This window comes from Lethenteron reissneri, chromosome 22, assembly GCF_015708825.2.
Source record: "Lethenteron reissneri isolate LAM-NWPU_2019-01 chromosome 22, ASM1570882v1, whole genome shotgun sequence".
Taxonomy (NCBI): domain Eukaryota; kingdom Metazoa; phylum Chordata; class Hyperoartia; order Petromyzontiformes; family Petromyzontidae; genus Lethenteron; species Lethenteron reissneri.
In genome coordinates this window covers 7,097,701-7,119,604 of record NC_083800.1, presented here as the reverse complement: position 1 = coordinate 7,119,604, position 21,904 = coordinate 7,097,701, and the positions used below count along the sequence as shown (strand labels likewise).

General features: G+C 47.1%; 1 protein-coding gene across 2 annotated transcripts in view; it reads left to right on the top strand.

The window, feature by feature from the left end:
- The window catches only part of LOC133345579 (uncharacterized), a 98,207-nt gene that overhangs the window by 28,209 nt on the left and 48,094 nt on the right, over nt 1–21,904 (top strand). For both annotated transcript variants that reach the window (XM_061556483.1, XM_061556484.1), the window contains 7 exons: nt 1,501–1,635; nt 8,320–8,477; nt 9,745–9,833; nt 11,343–11,421; nt 14,989–15,107; nt 19,217–19,342; nt 21,471–21,531. In XM_061556483.1, the coding sequence (XP_061412467.1) occupies nt 1,501–1,635; nt 8,320–8,477; nt 9,745–9,833; nt 11,343–11,421; nt 14,989–15,107; nt 19,217–19,342; nt 21,471–21,531 (767 nt within the window). The remainder of the gene's footprint in view (nt 1–1,500; nt 1,636–8,319; nt 8,478–9,744; nt 9,834–11,342; nt 11,422–14,988; nt 15,108–19,216; nt 19,343–21,470; nt 21,532–21,904) is intronic.

The window sequence follows — 21,904 nt, the reverse complement described above, 5'->3', positions numbered from 1 at the left end:
TGACCCAGATGGTTGCATCAAGAGTAGCGGAGCGTATCGCTGTGGCGAAGCCTCGTTCGTATTTGTGAATCGGCCATTGAGTCTGTTATACGTCACGTGGTCTGTTAATCTTCTAATTTTCCATTAAAAAAAAAACTCTCCCGTGTGCGACTGTGGTCACCCCTCACTTTTTCCAAAAATAAGCCAGTTTCTAAAACTGTACATAATTACCTTCGAAATTACACTCCATACGCATTATTAGGATGATTTTAGCAATTGTGACTGAGGCTGCCCACAGTTTAATCTGCCGTGGGTAACGTCATATGCCTGCAGTACTTTAACTTAGAGACGAGCTGACCCGTGCAGAATATAAGATGTTCACGTGATTGTTGTGATGACTGTTTGCACAGAGATAAGCACTGCCTAATGCTTGTTTGACTTTTGTTTTTATTACAATAGTTTAGGTCTCTGGATGTTTGGTGGTCTCTCACTTTTCACTATTTTCAAGCCGCAGGAGTTTCCGAAATCACGTAAACATCTGCCGCTGTGATAACAAACATGGGAAATGCGCAGGCCTGCTGGTGCAAGTGCTTGCACTCGAGGGAGATCTCGAGTAGAGGCCCTCTCTAGTGGGCAGAGGTCGCAAACGGGGTTTGATTCCTTACCCGTACCCGGCCGCACCAGGGTCGCAAATGGGTACCCGTACCCGGTCGGGTACGGGTAGCCGTTCCCTACCCGTACCCTACCCGAAATGAGTGACAAACGGCTACTCACCAGTGACTCACGGCCTACCCGTACCCGGCCGCACCAGGGTCGCAAACGGTACGGGTAGCCGGGTATCGGGTAGGGTACGGGTATCGGGTACCCAGTTGCGACCTCTGCTAGTGGGGGACAGTTTGGCCTACTACCACACTGGCCAGACAACACTTTGCTGCACCGCACGTGACTTGCCCGCGGGTGTTACCCATTGACGCTGCTCGGTGGCCAGAGGAGGTGGGTAGGGTTGCCAACCCTCCCGGAATTAGTATCGATCTCCTGTTGATTATTGAAAGCAATCCGGGAGTTTTAAGAAGAGGATATTTTAAGAGAATAAGAAGATACGTTCTATCTCCCAGAATAGCTTTAGTCAGGCTTGGCAAGCCTAGTGGTAGGCAGGATTTAAGAAACGTGCACCATTGTCGCAACTGAAAAGACAGGAGGTGGAACTGGCGACCTATTGATTTCTTTCTACTAAAACTAAACTTTTATTTTACAGCTCTTTTTTAGAAGCGACCTGGCCACAAATGATAGCTCAACGAAGTGGCTTATCATCGTGTGCATATTTATCGCAGCAAAATACTCGAAACGCATGTTTCTAAATGTGGAGGAAAAAACCGGAGGGACCCGGAGAAAAATACACGTGAACCAGGGGGAGAAAGACATGCAAGCTCCATATATACAGGCGTCAGGGTCAGGATCGAACCCGCAACCTCCTGCATACCAGGCGAGGGAGTTAACATCTTTAATATCTCTCTCTTGCAGGCTTGGAGAGAAATGCAATGAAATCAGAAATCTGCAGCTTGTGGTTGGGGATTTCGCAAAGAAGGAGGAGTGTTTGACAGCAAGGATTACGCAACTGGAGGGCGAGCTGGCGGAAAGAGAGAAGTGCCTGCGGAGGTGAGTGGTACCTGGTGCCTTGCGCCACACGGCGACACAGCGAAGGCAAGTGCAGCAGGGGCATTTACTACGAGGGACACCACTAAAGTATTTCCTCCCGTTTGTCTGCTCTCGATAACTCTATGTTTAGCTGATACAGAATGTTACATACTCATTCATAGGAATTCCGTGAAGGTGAAATTTACTTACTTTTTTGTGCACTCGCGTCAACGTGCAGCCACAGCTGCCATTCTATCAGCGTCACGTGACCACGAGTGAACAGCGTCCTGTTGTTGTACACAGCAGTGTGATTTTTAAATCCTTTATATTAAGTTCACTTGCTTGCTTGCTTGCGCGCTTACGACCGTGCAAATCTTTCTGTCGTTTTTTAACCCACTTCCCGTGATCCAATCGAGCTGACATTTTGCACACAGACTCGTTGTGCGTGACAATTTATTTTCGTGAAATTTTTTTTCAAAATTTTCCACTTTTTAGGAAAAAAAAATTTTCACTAACACAATCATATCTTTTTCCTAAACACAGAAAATTATTCTGGATGTGTGTCAACACACTATAAAAATGAAACTCTTACTCAAGAAAAACAGAAATGAATAAAAAAATAAAACCGATGCCACGCATATAAAGGATTTATAGTGAAAAACTTAGTTTTTACGGGTTAATTTTTTAAACTTCCGCCCCGCGGAGGCCATTTTTCAATAGGGCGACCAGGTGAACCCTATATTCTTGGTTCTTTCGGTAAAGTCACGTGGTACTGACGTTAAGAAAAAACCGTCACTTTTTTCAAATTTTCTTGCTGTGGATTTCACACCTGATGATGATTGCTTGTGTTGCAGTCGAAACGTCGTGAGAATTGTATTGATTTATATTTGTATTATTTTATTGTTTCCCTTCTACGTGACTTTACCGAACGAACCAATGAATATGAATCCCCGCAGTCACTAAAGCTTTAAATCAGGTGAACCCTAGTTTCAAAGTCTGTCCATGGTCTTACCCCAAAGTGTCTGACCTCCCGCGTTTCGTTCTATCCACTTGCTCGTGCTCTCTGTTCGCAATCCCAGCTTGTCTCTCTGTCTGTGCCTCATCACTGCTCCACTCTATCTCACCTCTGGCCCCCTTACACTGGAACAAGCTGCCCCTACACGTCAAACAATCAGCTCACTCTTTATTTTTCATTCTTCCCTTAAAACTCACTTATTTTCCCACGCTTACCCAAACTCCTCGTCCCCCTCCCTTCCCCATCACGAACACCATCCGTCTTCCCAATTTCCCTTCCCATTCATCACACTCTCTCATCATTGACCACTCATTGCCACTTTCATCACCGTTTATTTCACGCATCGTCATATCCATGTCCAACCATCCTTATCAACTCATCTCATCTCATCACACTATTCCGCTGTACAAATAGCTTAATTCTTTGTTCAGCACCTTGGTGAAGGTGCGATATAAATTAAAATAGGGTACGATGAGACATGAGACGTGCCAGATCTGGGCTATAAATACTAAAAGCTATTTTTATTTTACCAGGTAAGGCCCACTGAGCAATTTTATTTTACAGCTCTTTATCAGAAGCGACCTGGCTACAAATGGTAGTTCAACAAAGTGGCTTATCACGTGGAAACTATTGCAGGCAAATACTCTAAACGCATGTTGATTCTAAATGTGGAGCGAAAAACCGGAAGATCTGGAGAAAAATCCACGCGACCAAGGGGAGAAAGACATGCAAACTCAAAATGTAAACTATTGCAGGCAAATACTCTAAACGTACGTTGATTCTAAATGTGGAGGGAAAAACCGGAAGATCTGGAGAAAAATCCACGCGACCACGGGGAGAGAGACATGCAAACTCAAAATATACAGGCGCGGTGGATCGGGGCAGCACAGTTCACCTGAACTCGACAATGACATCTGATGTCCTTCGGCTTGTGCGTGGTCTGGCGATGTCGTATCAGAGGAGGGAGCCCCTGCCATCTGACAAATGGACGTAAATAATTTAGGCCCCCTGGATGTTTGGTGGCTAATCACCGTTGATTGTCTTAGAAACTGCAGGCGTCTCAGACACGACAGCAAATCTGCTGCGATTATGATTATAGCGCTCCTGACGATTCCCATCAATTAACATTTAAAGATGCGTGTCAGTTCAATGAAAATGTAATTAAGAGAACACAAAGGAGGCATTAAATTCAAATGGATCACCCTCTTTGGTCATGGTTCTTGTTGTGAAAAATGATCTGATATGGTGATGTGTGATTTATTTTGGAGGTGAGCCACGATGTTTAGGCCCCGCGTCTTTTGAGTGTGGAGAAAAGTTGAACTCTTGTTGTGTTCAGGACCCCGGTTAACACTCACTTTGGACAACAATTTAGACTGTCCTCGACCTCTTGAGTTATCAGTTTGGTTCAAAAAAATTAACTTGAACACTTGATCATTTGGCAGCGTAATAACACCGTCAGACATCTCCGCTCAATGGCTGGGCACTTTCCGTACGCCACGAAAAGAGTTGCTTTGTTCATTCACTCTCAACCATTCTTGGCCTAGAACTCACTTGACATGGATCACCACTCGGGAATCCTAGGCCTTGCGTCGAAGCCCGAATCATCCTCCACTCTCCTCTGCTATCCGTGCGTTCTAGAACTCCCTCCCACCACCAGTCCACGCTTCGATTCCTCGCCCCTGTTCAGGCCCAGGCTCCACATCTTTCTCTCCCCCTCTGTACGCACGCACGTGTGTGTACGTGCGTTGAACTCTTTCGCACCGTACGTAGCCAACCGTGCGAAACGGGAAGACCTACCACACCGTGTCGGTCATGGGGGTTGCTTCACCATACTTCACCACGATGGTCAGTGTGGTCTGGTGACGATTGTATTTTGCAATTTATGTGAAAACGAACATAGACTCGAATGTTTCATAATCAACTCAAATAAAGGTACTTCGTCAATATTACAATTACCGCTGGCACGAAGAGCCTGCAGTGAATATTTCACCTTAATGCCGTATCTTCAACTATACATTATCTTGCCACTCAAAAGACAACCTCACGTATGTATGTATGTTGAACTTTCGCACCATACAGAGCTAACCTTGCTAATCCGAAGTGCGGGCGAAGGATAACAAACTAAACACAAAAATAAGTTCTAAAGAAATGGGTTTTCAATCTAGATTTGAATGTGTATAGGTCCAGTGGCTTCCTAATATCGGAAGGAAGAGCGTTCCAGACGGAAACAGAAGCACATCTGAAAGAGCGCGATGCAGTGACCGTCTTTGTTCGATGGCCAGCCACAAGCCACTGCGAGGATGACCGGAGTTCGCGTGATGGTTTATGCTCCTTGATGAGATCCACAAGGTATTGTGGTTCATTTGTGGCAAGCACTTTGCAGTGTGTAATGGATGCGAAACTGGAAGCCAATGGACAGACATAGTCAGATCTTGCAGTACCCGTCACGACACGTGTCAAAGCATTTTGAGAGTCACTCTCTATACGACACACATGCCCACTGTTTCTGTACAGCATCTTGCGACGCCACTGCATCTAGATGCTGTATAAATCAATTGTATGTGTTTTTGGTACATTGGTACGGTTAGTTGCTGTAATAGGCGTATATTTATATATATATTTAAAATGCTTATCTCAGAGTCACGAGGAACATAGTGCCCCGTTTGTGCGAGACGAAAAATGTGTTTTGGCAACGAGTTCAAAACAGCAACAGCTTCTTCAGTGCTCCGCGTGTCACCAGGGAGGGCCCCCACTATGTCCCCTACAACCTTGACCAGAAGTGAAGCCACTTGAAGGTTTTGTTCCGAAGATGACAAAGTAATGTGTAGACCACGTGCTCAGAGCCTTCTGCACGGATGGATTAAGCAAACTCTCATTGGGGCCCCTGTTGTAAAAGCAATGCCCGCCTCGATTTGCCCCCCACTTCCCGCCTTTCTCTTTCAAAATTATTGAATTATGATGTGAGAATCGGGTCTCTGAAAAACAAGAACATATAAAAATTATATGTATAACATCATAAAGCGCCCATCTGTTTGTGAAGAGTATTATTTGCTTTTCCGTAAGCGCTGTGCGCGCTAAAGATATGGAGTGTGCAATTTTGAAGTTGTGCTGTTGTTAAGGCTGGGTGTTGGGGGTGGGGGGAGATGAGTAAAGATGTAAACAATCCCCAGTGCATTAATGTGATAATTACATCCAAGCCGGGCGCTGTATTTGCTAACCGCTCCAAGCTTTTGTTTATTTATGATAATTGCTTCGCACAGTGGCTGTTTTTGTTAATTACGCCAAAGAGATGAAATTAACGGGATTTTTTACCCAGTGGTAATTTGCGTTAATTGTCTGCCGTTAGACGAAGGCTCTGGCACACACGGGGAGGCGCTCCCCTTTGTTGATTGTTTAAAAAAAAAACGTTTGTTTCGGGGTCGACGGATGACACGGTTATCGAAACCCAAGTCTGTGATGAGTATATGTCTGCAGAGTCACGGACCCCAGTACACATACATCTACTGAGATATATATCTAAAAACCCAGTGAGCAAACAAAAATTTTGAAAAGTTATCGTTCATCCTGGGTGCATGGAAAACAAATAATTCCCAGACAGAAATTACCTGGACCTTTTACTCTCGAACCAGGTGCTCGCGTCGACTTGGTAACAACCCAAGAATTACTCACACGAGAGCAAAATAGGGCTTCATTGGGACTGATTGGTGCTTTATTATCTGACGATAACTCTATGTGCAGGCATGCTAATTAACAAATGGGTCATTATGTTTACCGCAAAATACAAATATTCCCCGTATGGCCTTGCACAGCCTTTTGGGGAAAGTGTTTTTAGCGAGAACTTATGAAGGACGGCACAGAGCACGAGCGGGTGGGTGACCAACACCACGCCTAGCTGCCTTTGCCTTCCCAGTGCTGATGTTAACACACTGTGTGAGATACTCATTTAAGTCTGAGTTGACCTAGGGGAGGCTGAGGACCGGTTCAAATATCCCCTGTCACCATTATTCTGACAGCGGATCGCTGTGTTTGTAACGCGGTTCGGAAACCACTACCCTATCACTCCCCATCACGTTTGCGATTGTTTACTCTTCATACACGAGCACGTGCGTTTACGGCACATATGTAGTTGTCAGTGTTTTGGAGACGAGGTTTGTAGGAGACACCTTCTTTTATTTGAACATTCACGGTCTCGTCTGCACACTCTCTACAGTCGCTTAGCCTGTACACAACCTGAGCCGTCTAACGCCGACGGCGCTGACGGAGACGGCCAACAACTGTCTAGCAGCGCAATATCCAGCGAAGACGGCAGTCACGACGGCGACGAGACGACAGCGACGACGAGACGAATCCAATCCCAGAACCGGCAGCCCTGAGCCCCCGCTCTCGGCTCCTTTTATGCTCCCAGCGCGGCCTGGCTCTGCCCTGGCCGCGCCTCCCTTCTCGAACCCGCTAGCAGGTTCCAGGGGCTTCCAGATGAGGTCCTCAATGACCCTTGCCTCAGTTCCTCTGCCCTGCCAACACACCGTGCACGCGCTCACCAGCGTGTGTCCTGTCTATCCACCACAGCTGCCGTTGCTGGCCACCAGCCTTGGCTATTACACTACACGTGTATGTGCACATGTGGAGCCCTTTTGACATTTGCACTTCTGGACGAGGGGTGTGTATGTGTGTACAAGTGCAGTAACATGTGCATAGGTGCTCGCTAACAGCATTTGCCCCAACAGTCTGTTAAGGCTATACGGGGGAATCTTTGTCTTATTGCACGTGTGTATTCTGCACGTTGACACCAGATATTACACAACGTATTTGTCCCTGCATAGTTGAAGGCCGATTGAAATTACCACAATACAGAGCAACAGCATGACCGTCCCCAACAACTAAGCGGACCATCCGTGCTCACTTATCTTACCGATGACCTTTACAAATTATTGCCTGCGATTGCTCTAATGGATCTCGAATTGCTGCATGCGCGCACACATGCAAACATAAGCACGTGCGCCCAGGGTAATTTTAATGAGGGCATATTCCTTTGGTGGCTTTCTTTAAAAGGATATTGTTAGAAAAAAAAATGTGGCTGCATTACACCAAAAAGACTTGGATTTCCCGTTAATTATGGCTTAATCAGCTGATTAAAGAGCACAGAATAGGAAAACTCGTGGGCTTGAACTCTCGGGGCAGAGCCAAAGTGCCAAAGAGAAAAGCGGCAGAACTCCCCCCCCCCCCCCCCCCCCCCCCCATTATAAAGAGTAAAGAGAATTGGGGGCAGCTCAGCGCTCGCGGTGCCAGAGAACAGGGGCCGGGTTCTTATCCGGCTAACACCCTTCGTAGGGGATGCCGCTCCGGCAACTTCAATCAGCCGACCGGGTTTGCAAATCCGCGATAAAGCTATACCTGCACGCCCATTATCACGCGCGTACAGCTGTGCTCGCTGTGTGTGCGTGCGTGCGTGCGTGCGCGCGCGTGCGTTCATCTCGGGCTTGCGCGGGACTGCGAGCGAGCGTGTTTGCACGGGCGCCGTGTCTCCAGCGCTCGCGAGGTTTGTGCGGCAAACGCACTGCCCTGGCGTTTGTTCCAGAGACTCCGGGCAGCTTCCTTCCTTTCCTTGGTGGTGTAAAAAAAAAAATTGAAGCCTTGCATTTCCCCGTTTGTTTGCCCTCTCTCTCGCTCTCTCTCTCTCTGTTGTCGTACAGCTCACGTGAGCGCTTCGAGTCGGAGCTGGAGGAGAGCAGGGCCGACACTGGGCAGTGCCGCGATTTCCTGCGTGAGGCCAACGGGCAGATGCAGAGGCTGCTGGGAGAGAGACGGTCGCTTCTGCAGTACCGGGAGGGCTTCAGCAAGCTGGAAGCCGGTCAGGGGCTGTCCGCGGTGACGCGCTGCACACACACACACGGCCCAGGACCTTCCGTGGTTTGCCTTCCTAGGCCAGCCTGGTCGCGTCTTGTTGCTTTTAAATTCACTTGCGTGTGTTTGCACTGACACTTCTGTGCTCTGTATCAGTCTGTCAGTCCGCCTTCGTTGGATAGTCTGATGATTTAGAGGAGAATGCGATTTTCGACAGCAATAGGTGCCATTGCTTTGTTTCTGTACTACTTGACTTTGTAAATCGCAAATGCAAGAAACTGCAATCCACGGGTCCAGTTGGCTCCTGTACAATCTGGTCACTGCCGTAGGTGCAGCCCTTCCATCATGCGTTGCGTGTCAGAAAAAAAGATTGTAGGTTCGACACGGATAAAAATAATAACAATGCATGTAAAAAGTGATTTCTAGACGGCTAAAAATGCGACTGTGTCCCTAGAATCTGTAACAATGGGAGAGCACGCTGGGAAGAATAATCCTACGGTCACATGTTCGCCTTTTGCTGTCTATAAGTCACATTTTGTGAGTACCGAATTATTGTGTCCTTATTTGTTTCCAGCCTCGACGCACTTTTACAGTCCCACGATTGTTGTCCGAGTTCACGCGAACGCGTTCCCCAGCTCAAATGAGCCGCGCTCATGGTGCCGAGCCAGTGGTGGCAGTTCCACATTCCCATGCCACAAATAAACCATCGCACGAGCACGCAGCAGCTTTTGGGCTAGCCTTCGAGCAAAGGCGGTCACCGCATCGCGCGCGTTCAGATGCGCTTCCGCGGCCGTCTGGAACGCTCTTCCTTACGATATTCAGAAGTCACTGTAGCTCTGCACTTTTAAATCTCAATTCGTTTGTTGCCCTTCCCCCCCACACCTCCGACTAGCGCAGTTGGCTACGTACGGCGCAAAAGAAGTTCGACATACGTACATGGAAGAATCTCCCCCAAAGGGAAAGCAGCATTACTCATGCCAAGTTTGTCCAAATGAAGGTTATAATTCATTGGCTGATCGCCGAAGACGTTTTTGTTCCAATTAATTGCTCCACCTGGTAAGAGGTACTCGAAAAGCGTCAGCTTTACCGTGTTTATGACTTTGGAATGGAGCCATCCTCCTAAGACGCAATGTGGAATTAATAGGCATTAACTGATAATAAACGCAGGCTAAATTGGCCACGTTGCTGTTTGCCTATTAAGTAATGTAATTAGTGTCGTTGTTTACCCTCGCAAGCATTCAGATAATTGACTTTAATCATCGTGTCGGTTTCAGCATTTCAATTTCCTGCAGAAGAGAACAATGGGAGCTCAAGCTGCGAGCAGCCCACCAGCAGCAGACAAGCTGTGCTGGCGTCTAAGAAGGTAGAGTCAGCTCGTCCGTCACCATCCAGCGTGCTCCCACTCCCGAGTCGTGTGCACGTGGGTGTATGTCGAACCGTGCACAGCCAACCGTGCTCTGGTGAATTGCCTACGGGAGTTTTTTTTTGATATACATATATAAATTCTTCACACTTGACAATTGCACCCTCGCTCCGTGTATAAGTGCGGGCAATTATAGCAAATCTGTTTGTGAGATGGCGGGCGGGGGGTTTGGGGGATTGGGGGGAGCGTGCGTTTATTGCCCTCTTAGCTTGTGTCGACTAAATTTATGCACGGATCGGTAGTAGTGTTTTTAGAGCCGGGTTATCCGATTCATATTAGTAACCAATTACCCTACCGATTATACCACAGGTTGAATTACTTGACGAAACGGATAGCAAGAAAATTGCTGGAAATACGGTTTCACCTCTGATCCCACGTGTGCCGCTGGATGGGAGGTGATGGGCGGAGTCTGGCGATGTCATCGCCTGCATCACGCTGGGCGTGGCTTACCGGGGGTTTCCTGCCTTGTGGGAGTGACCAACCCCGTTTTTAAATGGGCCCGAGTAACTGACAACAAAAAATCGGCCCATTTATATTTTTAGGCGATTAATGAGCTTAATCGATCCTCGCCATTGGGAGAGCTATTAAAGATGTGGTGTGCCGAGCGTGGCGTGTCCTAGGCTTGTCCTTCGCCCGCACCTCTGATTAGAATGGTTGAATTACGTATGGTGCGAAAGAAGTTCAACATAACCTTAGCCAGTCGATTACTGCACGACGCATCGTCTGGGGACCCCTTGAATGTGGGCGGATTTTTTACGTGTGGGGTGGGGGGGGGGGATGGTGCAGGTTGCGTTAGGGTTGGGGGGCATTTTTCTGGGTTCAATTGTACAGCTCCCACACCCCACCGCCACTGCCCTAACACCCAACTACACAGCTTTAGCAGACTGTGTACAGGTCCCCATTGTGGGGCCGGCCAACAACACTGCCATCGCTGTTGATCCTCTTACACCACACCGGTTCTGCGCAAGGGAAGGAAGTTGTATAATTTTTAATGTGCGTCGTGCGATTTATACACTGTGCCGAGAGGGGCTTTGCAAACTCATTTTTACATACATGCCCGCGCACGCATGCATGCACGCACGCACGATTATTCTATTCTAACTCCTCTGTCAATGCCTGGCTCTTCATGTAATATTTTCTCTCAACGCTTAATCTGCCACGTTACTGCATACAAAATACGTTGGTGCTTCTCAAATGTCTAATGCACATTGTGTAAGCTTCTGCAGCTGGTTATGCTGCTCTGTGAAGATTACTACAATGACATATGGCTTAGACGTCCAGTTATGCTTTCAAGCTTTATCAAAACGTTTACATAAAAGTAACGTGAATGCAAAGCGCAAAACGATGTCCGTTGCACATTGGAACAGGCAATGAATCAAAAGACTCGGAGCAGTAATACATCACAGGTTTGGTGTTGTTTTTTTTGCACTACTCTTTCCCGACCGTCAGAACCATCTGCTGAGTGATATTGAGATGAGCCGGCAGTTGGAACATCAAATATTATCAACTCATCACCAACTTATGGACGGTGAGTGTAAGCCGTGCGTTTGTGTGTGGGTCTGAACGTGTTGGTCCTGCAGAGGCGGCTGTGTTTTAGGCATTCATGGAAACCCAAATTTCAATGCAATTGTCGCGTCAGTTGGTGAATGTTCACCGAGAGCAGGTAAAGTGTGTACGATGTAAGAATGCGATAATCCAGCTGTCACTTTCCCACTTCTCCCAGAAATTAGATCAATCAATGAGTCGATGGCTAGATGGACATTGATGTTTGGTTCTCAAGAGTGTCGCTATGATGATGATGATGATTATTGTGACGAATAGGCATGTAACACTTCATTCCTCCAGTGATTAGATAGACCATCATGATTCAGGGCTCGCGGTTCAATTCAACAATAATTTGCTGTCGCATTGTTTTTATCTGTCTCGTTTTGTATCGCTTTTCTTGTTTCTCTGTCTTGTTTGCACAGGTTTGTTCGGTCCGTTTGCTCAGCCGTAGCGCCAGCGCAACATCTGCATTAAACTGTGAATTCTTAATCGATTCTTACACGCACGTGATGCAGCGCAGTGCAGGCATCGTGACCGTAAGAGGCGTACTCCAGTCCATTAGCTGCTGCGTCTAAGATAATAGCTAATGTGATGAACACAACGTCTTGGTAACATTTGTGAATGATGACCACATGTGTACCACATATGCACTGGCACATTGCTGAACCTCACCCTCTCATCCAATGACCCAGAGTGTCCTTGGACAACCCTAACTTTTAGTCCTGTTGCGTTTATTTTCATATTGTTTTAATTACGTATTGAAGTTAATGTTTTTTCCTTTTCCCCTAGCGTCTTCAAATACCATCCGTACATTTCATGAATCTTTATTCCGCTGCGTAAGAGGACATCTAGTTTTTATTATTATATTATAGATGTGCAGCCAAGCCACACGTGTTGAATAATTGAATTAGTCTTGGGGTTCACATAATAGACATGGCGCACATGCTGTGCACATTTCCAGTTGTTGAACTTCTTTCGCACCGTACATAGCGAACCGTGCTCATGGGAGGTGCGGGTTAAGGACAACAAACGAAACACACACAAGAAATACGCTATGCACGAATTGTGGAGCTTTCCCATCATGTTTTGTTGCTATTGTGTACACGTTTTTTGGCACGCGAAGCCAGGAGCAATAATTACGCTTAGTGAACAATTGCCGCATTGTCTTAAAGTAAGGCGTGACATCTGTATTGGTTAAATAATCAATTACGTGATATATGGACGTGTCGATCGTAGACGGCTAGAAGAATGTAAAATTAAATAAACCGAATTGTTCAATGTATTATTCATCCACAAAATATGTTGTTATTCTCAAATACAATTGGGCAGGCCATTAATATCACCCGTACTAATATGAGAAACATTTACACTTTAAGGGGGGTCTGCCTCCGAGATCAATGGCGCAACAATTACTTTGTTTGAAAGCCGCATACTTTTGGGAATGCGTGGAAAGCGAAAACAGTTCTCTGCGTCGCGACCGCCCGATTCATCATCGTCGTCGCGACCGTCGATGTGCGCTCACACGTGCTTCTCAGGTCTTTGCAAGTGCTTTAGATTAGCGGCTGAAGAGTTATTCATGGCTTGGCCCAGATCTTCCACCGGGTTCAAAGGGAGCCTAGATGTCATTAGCAGAGACGTATTTGCTCGTGGCGGATGAGGTTGGCAAAATTCGTCCGAGACGGGTACCTTTTGGCGCGTGTGCCACGTGAATAATTATTATTTGAGACGGCTGGCTTTAGCGTGCGGCCTTGCAAGACCGACGATTTCTTAACGTTGAGCAATGGACGCCACTAAATCAGAGGCCTTGCTGCAAGGGGCGTGTGAATGCCGACGGCCAATTGTTCTATATTTTTTGCTGAGCTACCTCGCAGGTAACCTATCTCCTCCATCCCTCAACTTTCTCGTCAAGTAATGCCCGACGGTGCTTGTAACTCGGCCAGGTATTTGCCGAAAGGGTTTTTTGCCCCAAGGAGTGTTGGTCTCTCATGTAATGAGGTTGTCAGATTGCGCGATTCTCAAGTGAGTTGTGTCCCTCCGGGTTCGGGGTTCCTGTGTTTTAACCCCCACCAACGCCCCCCCCCCCCCCTTAGTCTCGAGCCCCCCCCCCCCCCACCATCTCCGTCGTCGTATATATAAAGCAGCGTGCACAGTCGCTGTTGGTCTTGGTCTCTCGGGGCGTTTGGGTGCCTCCAAAATTGTTTTGGATCTTGCAAAAGGTCACCCACAGCATTTTTGACCAAAAAAAAAAGCCGTATTTTTTCTTCTTCTCTGTATCCGTCGAGGCGACGTAAATGCTGACTGTGCTGACGACGGAACCTTTAAGCGCGCAGTGGCACTCACGCAGCCGGTTCGGCACAGCGTGCTTAGCCAGCGGTTGCGTAGATGTAACATAATCGTGGTGCAATAGAACTCCCTCTTCGATCTGCGACGAAGTGCGAGGCGAACTTTGCGGATCGTATCTGTCGCCTAACCCACCTCCACTTAGCACGGTTGGCTATGTATGGCGCGAAAGAAGTTCAACATACGTATACGTACATATTGACTCATTCGGGGGTCATACTAGCAATCGTCGCCCGCATCGCGCGACAAACTTGGCAGGACCCTCCTGAAAAAGAGCTATGAGACTCGCTGAGGCTGTCCTGAGTAATAATAATAAAAGCAGTCGGGAGCCGTTCACTGGCAGGACACCAGCCCAACTTGCACGGAGAGGCTGCAACCCCCTCCACCACCCCTCCCCGTGCACAGCGGTAAGCGAATTGGTCCGCGGACGCCTAAAACATCTTGCGACGCTCTCACACCGCGAGGCGTTTTGTGCGACAGACAAAGCCTTTTCGAAAGGTCCAAATACGAGCCCCCTTGTTAGCACGCCGTTAGGCTGTCGTACGCACAAAGACAGCGACCCCCCGTGTAGCCTTTCACAGGCTGGTCGCGCGGGGGTGCAAGGGCTTTTGGTGAGCACTCAATTTAGGCCGGCACGTCGTGCGAGGCGGTAGCGTGGCCAGCTCCACGCCACCCGGATGCTTTTGTCTCCCCAGAAGGCTTGTGTTTGCATAGCACATCAACAACTCTTTTTAAGATAATTTGTTTTTTTACCCTTCTATCTGGCAACAAAACTGACACCTTTTTTACAAGGAGTCATGTTTGCATAGATCACAATACCTGCAGTCATAATGCAAACAAAAAACATAACTCTGATAATGTGTGCACTGTCCTTGAAGTTGATTGGTCCACACCTGAGACAGCTTTCCTTAGTGACTAGTCTCACATGGGTTGGACCAGATGAGACTAGGCTCTAAGGAAAGCTGTCTCGGGTGTAGACCAATCAACTTCAAGGACAGTGCATACATTATCAGAGTTATGTTTTTTGTTTGCATTATGACTGCAGGTATTGTGGTCTATGCAAACATGACTCCTTGTAAAAAAATATGTCAGTTTTGTTGCCAGATAGAAGGGTAAAAAAACAATTATCATATTTTTTACTGGCAAATGAGGTTCCAATGGTGTAAACTCTTTTTAAGGCCGTGCGGAATGTTTGACGTGTGTCTGCTAGAATACGAAGAATACCTGGACATTCGACTTCGACAATGGCTGATGCCGGGAGCTCAAGACGTGGAAGCGCTCCCAGAAAATCTGGCCAAAGTTTTTCCTCCGTTGCCCGACGATGATGAGGTTGGGTATAGAGCAAAGACACACACACGCTTCTCATGATCCATATACAGGGCATTCATAAAGCGGGGCCGAAGTGACCCTTTAACATACCAAAGGCAGAGTGGTGACTTTCGGATACCTTTGGGGCGGGCCACCACACTTTAACACGCGGCTTAGCGTTATCAATAACGTCACAACAAATAACGATGGTCCTCTTTTACATGTGAATGAGCGTGCTAAGATGAGAAGCATTGCCCCGCTGGGTCAAAGTGTATGATTGGTGCAGCTAAGATGCTCGCAGCGGCAGAAGATGAATATCAATTCTAGATTTGAAGCTTTCGTGACTGCAAGGATTCATACTCTTAGTTTTTTTGGTAAAGTCACGTAGGTAAAAAAATGAAATAAAAATTAATAAAAATGAAATAATAATAATAGTTATTCATACTCTTAGTTTTTTCGATAAAGTCACGTAGGTAAAAAAATGAAATTAATAAAAATAAAATAATAATTATTACTATTTTATTTTTATTAATTTTTATTTCATTTTTTTTACCTACGTGACTTTTCCGAAAAAAACTAAGAGTATGAATATCAATTTTGTGAAGCCGGTCGAAACGGAAGGCCTCAACGTGTCAGAGCCTCGAGAAATTAAATAACGTGACTGTATGTGACCCACATAGGATTCCCCCCCCCCCTCTCTGCCATGAAGTTATTATCGTTTATTCAAGAATTCTAATTCAACAACAGTTTGAGCTTGGTCGATAGAGCTATGCGAAGATCCTTTGTATAGCCTTAACAGATTGTTGGGGCGAGTGCTGTTTGCGAGCACCTATGAAAGCCGGAACAGCACACGAGGGGTTGGGTGGCCAGCACCACGCCCGGCCGCCTTTGTCTCCCCAGTGGCGATGTTTGCACACTGCAAGCAGGTACTCATTTGAGACTGAGTCTACCGAGGGGAGGCCTAAGGACGGTTCAGATAATTGTCACCGGTGTTGGCCGTGAGTGGGAATCAAACCCAGGTGACCTTGTCCGGAGTGCAGCGTGCTAACCGCTACACCACCGCTCCTCACCAGTTTGAGCTCGATCAATAGAGCTATGCATGCCCACACACACCGGCAGTCGTGATGAAATATCTCATCGTATGAGTCTCATTCCTCTCTCAACCTCCACGTGTCGACCAGGGCGTTGGCGACGCGTGTCACGTTCTGCTTTGAGAGAGAGGAAGAGAGAGGGAGCGAGTCCCAGGTGTTGGCCACCATCCCAGCTGTGCGATTGTCACTCAAATGCTTCCGATTTCAATTGTACCGTTGAAGGTCACTCAAGATTTTAATTTATTTGGCAACGTGCTTTACCGCGCACGCGCATCCAACATTCAACCATCGGGTTCAACCCTGCTGTGCGATGATAAACTCATTATCTAATGATGAGCAATGCCTTTGTAATGACCGAAATTAAGAGGCACTCACCCCAAGCCGATGTGCAGCCAAACTGTTATTCAAAACGTAGGCCAAGGCGTCCCGTTGGCGGAAAGAGGCCTCCACGATGATTGGCAGGGTTCGGAGTGACTGGAGGAAAATATTCAAGGGGGAAAAAGCGGGGAAACGGAGCGGAACCAGGAGGCGACGTTTGGGGACCGTTGGCGGTGAAGGGACGGGGATTGGCTGCGGGGAAGAAAAACAACAGCGAGGGAAGATTCTAGAAAGGGGGGTCGTGAAGGAAAAAAGTGGGGGGAGAAGCACGAGGGGAGGAGATGAGCTCCGAGTGGTCGCTGTTATTTCACCTCTATGAGTACAGGCTATAAGCACAACGTATATTTTCGTATGAGCACCCTGTATAATATTCTTATTGTTCGGTGGAAGGTTTATTCATTTTCTTCATTCAAACACGTTACTGTGTTTCGACATTTGTATTGAATTACCTCATTTATAATAAATGAGATGGTTTTTGTTCATTATTGGGCCTATGTCGCTGCCAAAGTGTGATTTTTAATAAATGGGACTTTTAAATATACTTTTAAAGGAGGAAATCATGTATTATCTAAATTGACTGTGCAACATATTTCATGTAATAGTGCCGTTAGCATTTATATGGAGAAAAAATAATCTCATGCATTTGGCTTAATTGGTGGTGCGGTGATATTCTCGATAATCGATATTTATTGCGCGTGTCAGAAACACAATTAACGTAATTTTTAATCTGCTTCACGATGTTTACTGTCAAATTAGCGATCGGTGCTCGGCTCTGCCTTTTGTTGTACACAAGGGTAATTGTAAATGTTAAACCTGCTCACGCTGGGAGGAATGGTGGTGCGGTGGTTTGAGCACCGCGCCTGCAAATCCGACCGCCACGCTCCCATTCCCGACCGCGGCTAAACACCAGCGGCGGGTGATGTCCGACCCCGTTCTGGGTGTCTGCCCCTTCGTCAACCCACACTGACCGGCGTGGCTGAGGTTTGGTCAAACAATGCTCCCTGGACAGAAGCTCCCTTCACTCTGCTACTATCTCCTCGGACACATTGTCGGCGAGATCACCGATTCTGGTCTTCGGGCCTTCAAATGCTGAGCACCTGGACATCTCCTGACTTCACCGCACGCCGTGTAGGACCAAGTCTTTGAGCTGCAGTGAACCAATGGTCACGCCGATTAGATGTACGAATATCTGATACGGCTATTATTCACAATTGCACCCATTGTAATAAAATAGATGTAATATTAATAAGAAAAACCCTCGACGACTGACACGGGATGCCATCCAGCGGCGGGTTGACAAAGCGGGTTGTAAATGACTATATTTGTAAATACCGCTGTATGTATGTATGTTGCACTTGTTTCGCACCGTACGTAGTCAACCGTGCTAATCGGAAGTGCGGGGGAAGGACAATGAAACTAAACTGCAGTTTTTTTTTTGCGGTTTCCATTCGAATTGGACAGGAAGTGGCAGTGGAGCAATGGAGTATTGAATCGGAGCTCCGAGCATCACCCCCTCGTGTGCATTCGGATTTCTCTGGGCAGCAGCTCAGTTTTCTCTCGGATGCCAAACGCTCGTTTGAGGAACTGGTCAAACGCTCCAACGTACGGCCCTACTTACAAATGCTTTTCCGGTGAAATGGAAGAAAAAAAAATTGCAATTGCTATTTAAACCTTCGCAGCATCTGAGCAAGCGTTCCACATCGCTCGCAAAGCAAATAGCGCGCGGCAAGAAGTTATTAGTCCTGAGGAAGCTGCCCTGAGATGAATGCTCGTGGAAATCGTCGTGCTGAACAACCCGAAAGCGCAGCACGGCACAACCGTCAACACCGACGCAGTAGTAACACTTGAATGTACCCTGTACATTCGTAATCAGAATCTTTATTGTAGACTGGAGGAATCCAATGAGCTGTGAAGCGCTTTGTCACATTTACCCAGTATGGGTGGGTCAGCATTGAATGCCAACCACCCACCCACCAAAAAAAACCCCACACAATTTTCCATAACAGAACCAACGGGCGCATGAGTCCGGACTCACTGCCATCACCCAGCGCACATGGTGCTGCAGGCGAGAGAGAGGCAGAGCCTCACCGCTCATGCTAATGCGCGGATGTCGAACTTCTCCGGCGTCGTGCTTAGTAAACCGTGCTCATCGCAGGTGCTGCCGTGTGCGCCCGTGCGTGCGTGCGTGCGTTCTTGCCAGGGCTCTTAATTTCTCATTGAATATTTTCAGTCGCTGGTAGACTGTGGGGAGTTCACGAGGTGGCACGTGGCTAAGAGTATCCACGTGCCGTAGCGAGAAGTGTACTGGATGTGGCGTGCGGGGATGCAGAACAATTCTTGAGTAAGTGGCACATTGTCTAGTAGCCACGGTCAATGCTAGAGGCAGGGCTTAATTTCAGTCCGGAGCTGTCCCGGGGCTAAGCTCAGGAAAATATTTCTCTGCACCATCGTCCCCGCGGGTCGTAGTGTAGGTGGAGGGGGAGTAGGGGGGGGGGGGTATTGCCGTGGTCCTAGAAAAATATTCCATCAGAAATGATGCCCTGGATGTGGTGGTTGTGTTGGTTGTGTTGTGGTACGCGAAGTATTTTCTGGGTCACCAACCCCGGAGAAACTGCCCGAGTGAAACCATGGTGCGTGTGGCGTGCGGCGTGCGGCGTGCAGGGCGTGCGCAAGCGCGGCGCGTTCCGCGGCGCGGCGGCGGAACTGAGCCTGGAGCGCGGCCTCCTGAGACGGCACCGCGAGAGCCTGGAGCACGAGCTGAGCCTCCTGGAGGATTGCGCGGAGCAGGTGATGATCCACGCGCCCTCCACCACGACCACCGCCGCCAGTGGCTTAGCCGTGGGCTGGCGTGCATCACGGTGCTGGGAATTAAATGGTGGGGCCACCACCTGTCCACGGTGGCGAGATGTGAACTACCTCGCCTGGTATACAGGGAGTCGTGGGTTCGATCCCAACCCTGACGCCTGCTGTATATTTGGAGTTTGCACGTTCTCCCCGCGCTCGCGTGGATTTTTCTCCGAGTCCTCCGGTTTTTCGCACCACATTTAGAAACGTGCGTTTAGAGTATTTGGCTGCTATCATTTGTGGCGAGGCCGCTTCTGAAAAAGAGCTATACAGCTCAGTGGGTCTTACCTTGTAAAATTAAACATAATTTCGTTTTTATTTTTTTTCCTCCCGTCTATTTGTGGCCGAGCTGCTTCCTTGGCCCCTGTGGCCCGTAGGCCTCGTGCAGTTGTACCGGCCTGCACACTCGAAAGCTAGGCCACTGCGTGCCGCCATCCGGATGTTGGGATGAGGTTGGTTCAGCTGCGCTTTTGATTGGATAAAAAAAGCCTTGTAAGCTACACCTGGACTCGTTTTGGTAGAACGCGAATGGTTGTAGCAGTTTAACAATGGCCTTTATTTACCTGGGAAAGCCGAACTGGGATGTAAAACTCTTTCAGGACAGTCCTGCCTGAGGATGCTTGGCCAATTCCGTCTTGAGAATGTTTGGCTTGTGCAAAGAAACTGGATCAACCGGAGAAATCCCACATCAGGGTGGGGTGGGGGGGGGGCAAAACACTCAAACTCGTACAGAGCTTCAAAAATCCACTGCGGTACTGCCAAGTCCAAGTTTAGACCACCACCTGGCCATTCCCAGGCATCCTCCTGTACATGTACATTCATAACCAGGCTTGGCTCACACGATCGGGCGCATTCAGGGTGATTTTTTTACCGACGGGAAAAGTCAAGTGAAAGTCAAAGATGGTTTGCTACTCGGGTTGGCGTTGGCGGTCCCCGTCTCCCGCTATTACAGCCCCGAGCCAGCGGTGGAAACACCACATTCCGGTGGCAGGGGTGATCCACTCTTTAGGGCAACCACTTGCTGACTTCCCACATTGTGGTACTCGTTTTATCGACCCTGGAGTGACGATGAAGGTATTGAATGGACCGACCATCCCCCCCCACCCCTACGATGGGGATTTGAACAAACGCAACACATATCTCAATAATTCTAGATTTGAAGCTTTCGTGACTGCAAAGATTCATATTCTTAAGTTTTTTCGGTAAAGTCACGTAGGTAAAAAATGTAAATTCATAAAAGTAAAATATTTTATTTTTATTTTACTTTTATTAATTTTATTTTAATTTTTTTACCTACGTGACTTTACCGAAAAAACCTAAGAATATCTCAATAACACTGCCATGAAAAAATACAAAGTACATGATCAGCGATCGTAAGTGTAATTGAGATGTAGTCCCACTGTTAAAGTGGATTGTAGCCTTTAATCTCGATACAACACATGACCTTTAACATGAAGGTTCAAGCTTTAAAATATAATTTACATTGCACATACTAACCGCATATCGCCACCACTGTTAATAGTTCTAGTAATCACTTTTTTACAGGATATTTAATGTGAATTGTAAGAGAGGTTGATTTTGGAAAAATGAGTTCACCGTGGAATGTGTTTCCTGCTTTTCGTGGCCCCTAGCCGTTGATTTATCTTATTTAAACGTCGTTTTCTCTCTTAGAGATGTAAAGATTTCCACTGAATCCTTACGCCTCTAATGGGACCCTCAAGAATCTTTTAATATCACAAGGACAGCTCTTTCTCTCTGCCGTTACTGCTCTTTGTTCGATCACACGTTCCATTTGCGTAATTTGAATATTCTCACTTAATGAAAAGGATCACACTTTCAAATGTTTATTTTAAAATGGCCCGCTGAAGATGTGACAAAAGTCCAAAGTGGCATACTCAGTCACTTTTTTGGCGTGCGCTAAAATCATTTTCGGCAAACACGCCTCGCGAATTAGCGGCTATAACAACCTTTCCATGTGCAATGGATTTTAATTTCACCGCAACAAATTAATCACTGCCTCATCCCGAATTCGAGTGTCGCAGAATTGACAGCTTTTTAAATAACTTTTCAGGAACGACAGAAACACATTATGAAGCTGAGGGCAACTGACAGCGCTGGAAATTTAAACCCAGGTAAGTTGCACGGCTTCATTTTTTTTAAATTGTTACTCATTACTTTTAATAAGATTTATTGGGGGGGGGGGGGGTCGGTCTTTGAAAATGAGGATAATTACAATTAAAAAGAAAATGAATAATTAAAGCGTTGTATCATGATGCATTACCGTGATTGGTGCCGGCGTTATTGTCACAAGCGTGTGCGATGGAGCTAGTTTTTGTGACATTCAGCTGTCAGCATTTGACGAACAATTCTCTCAGCGCAATCTTTTGTAGTACAAAAAAAAGACCACATAACAGAAAATATAAATCTCAAATACGGCATTAAGCAAATTAATTTTAACATCAACTTAAATCGTAATGCCTACTCAGAACATTCGCTTAACGTGCT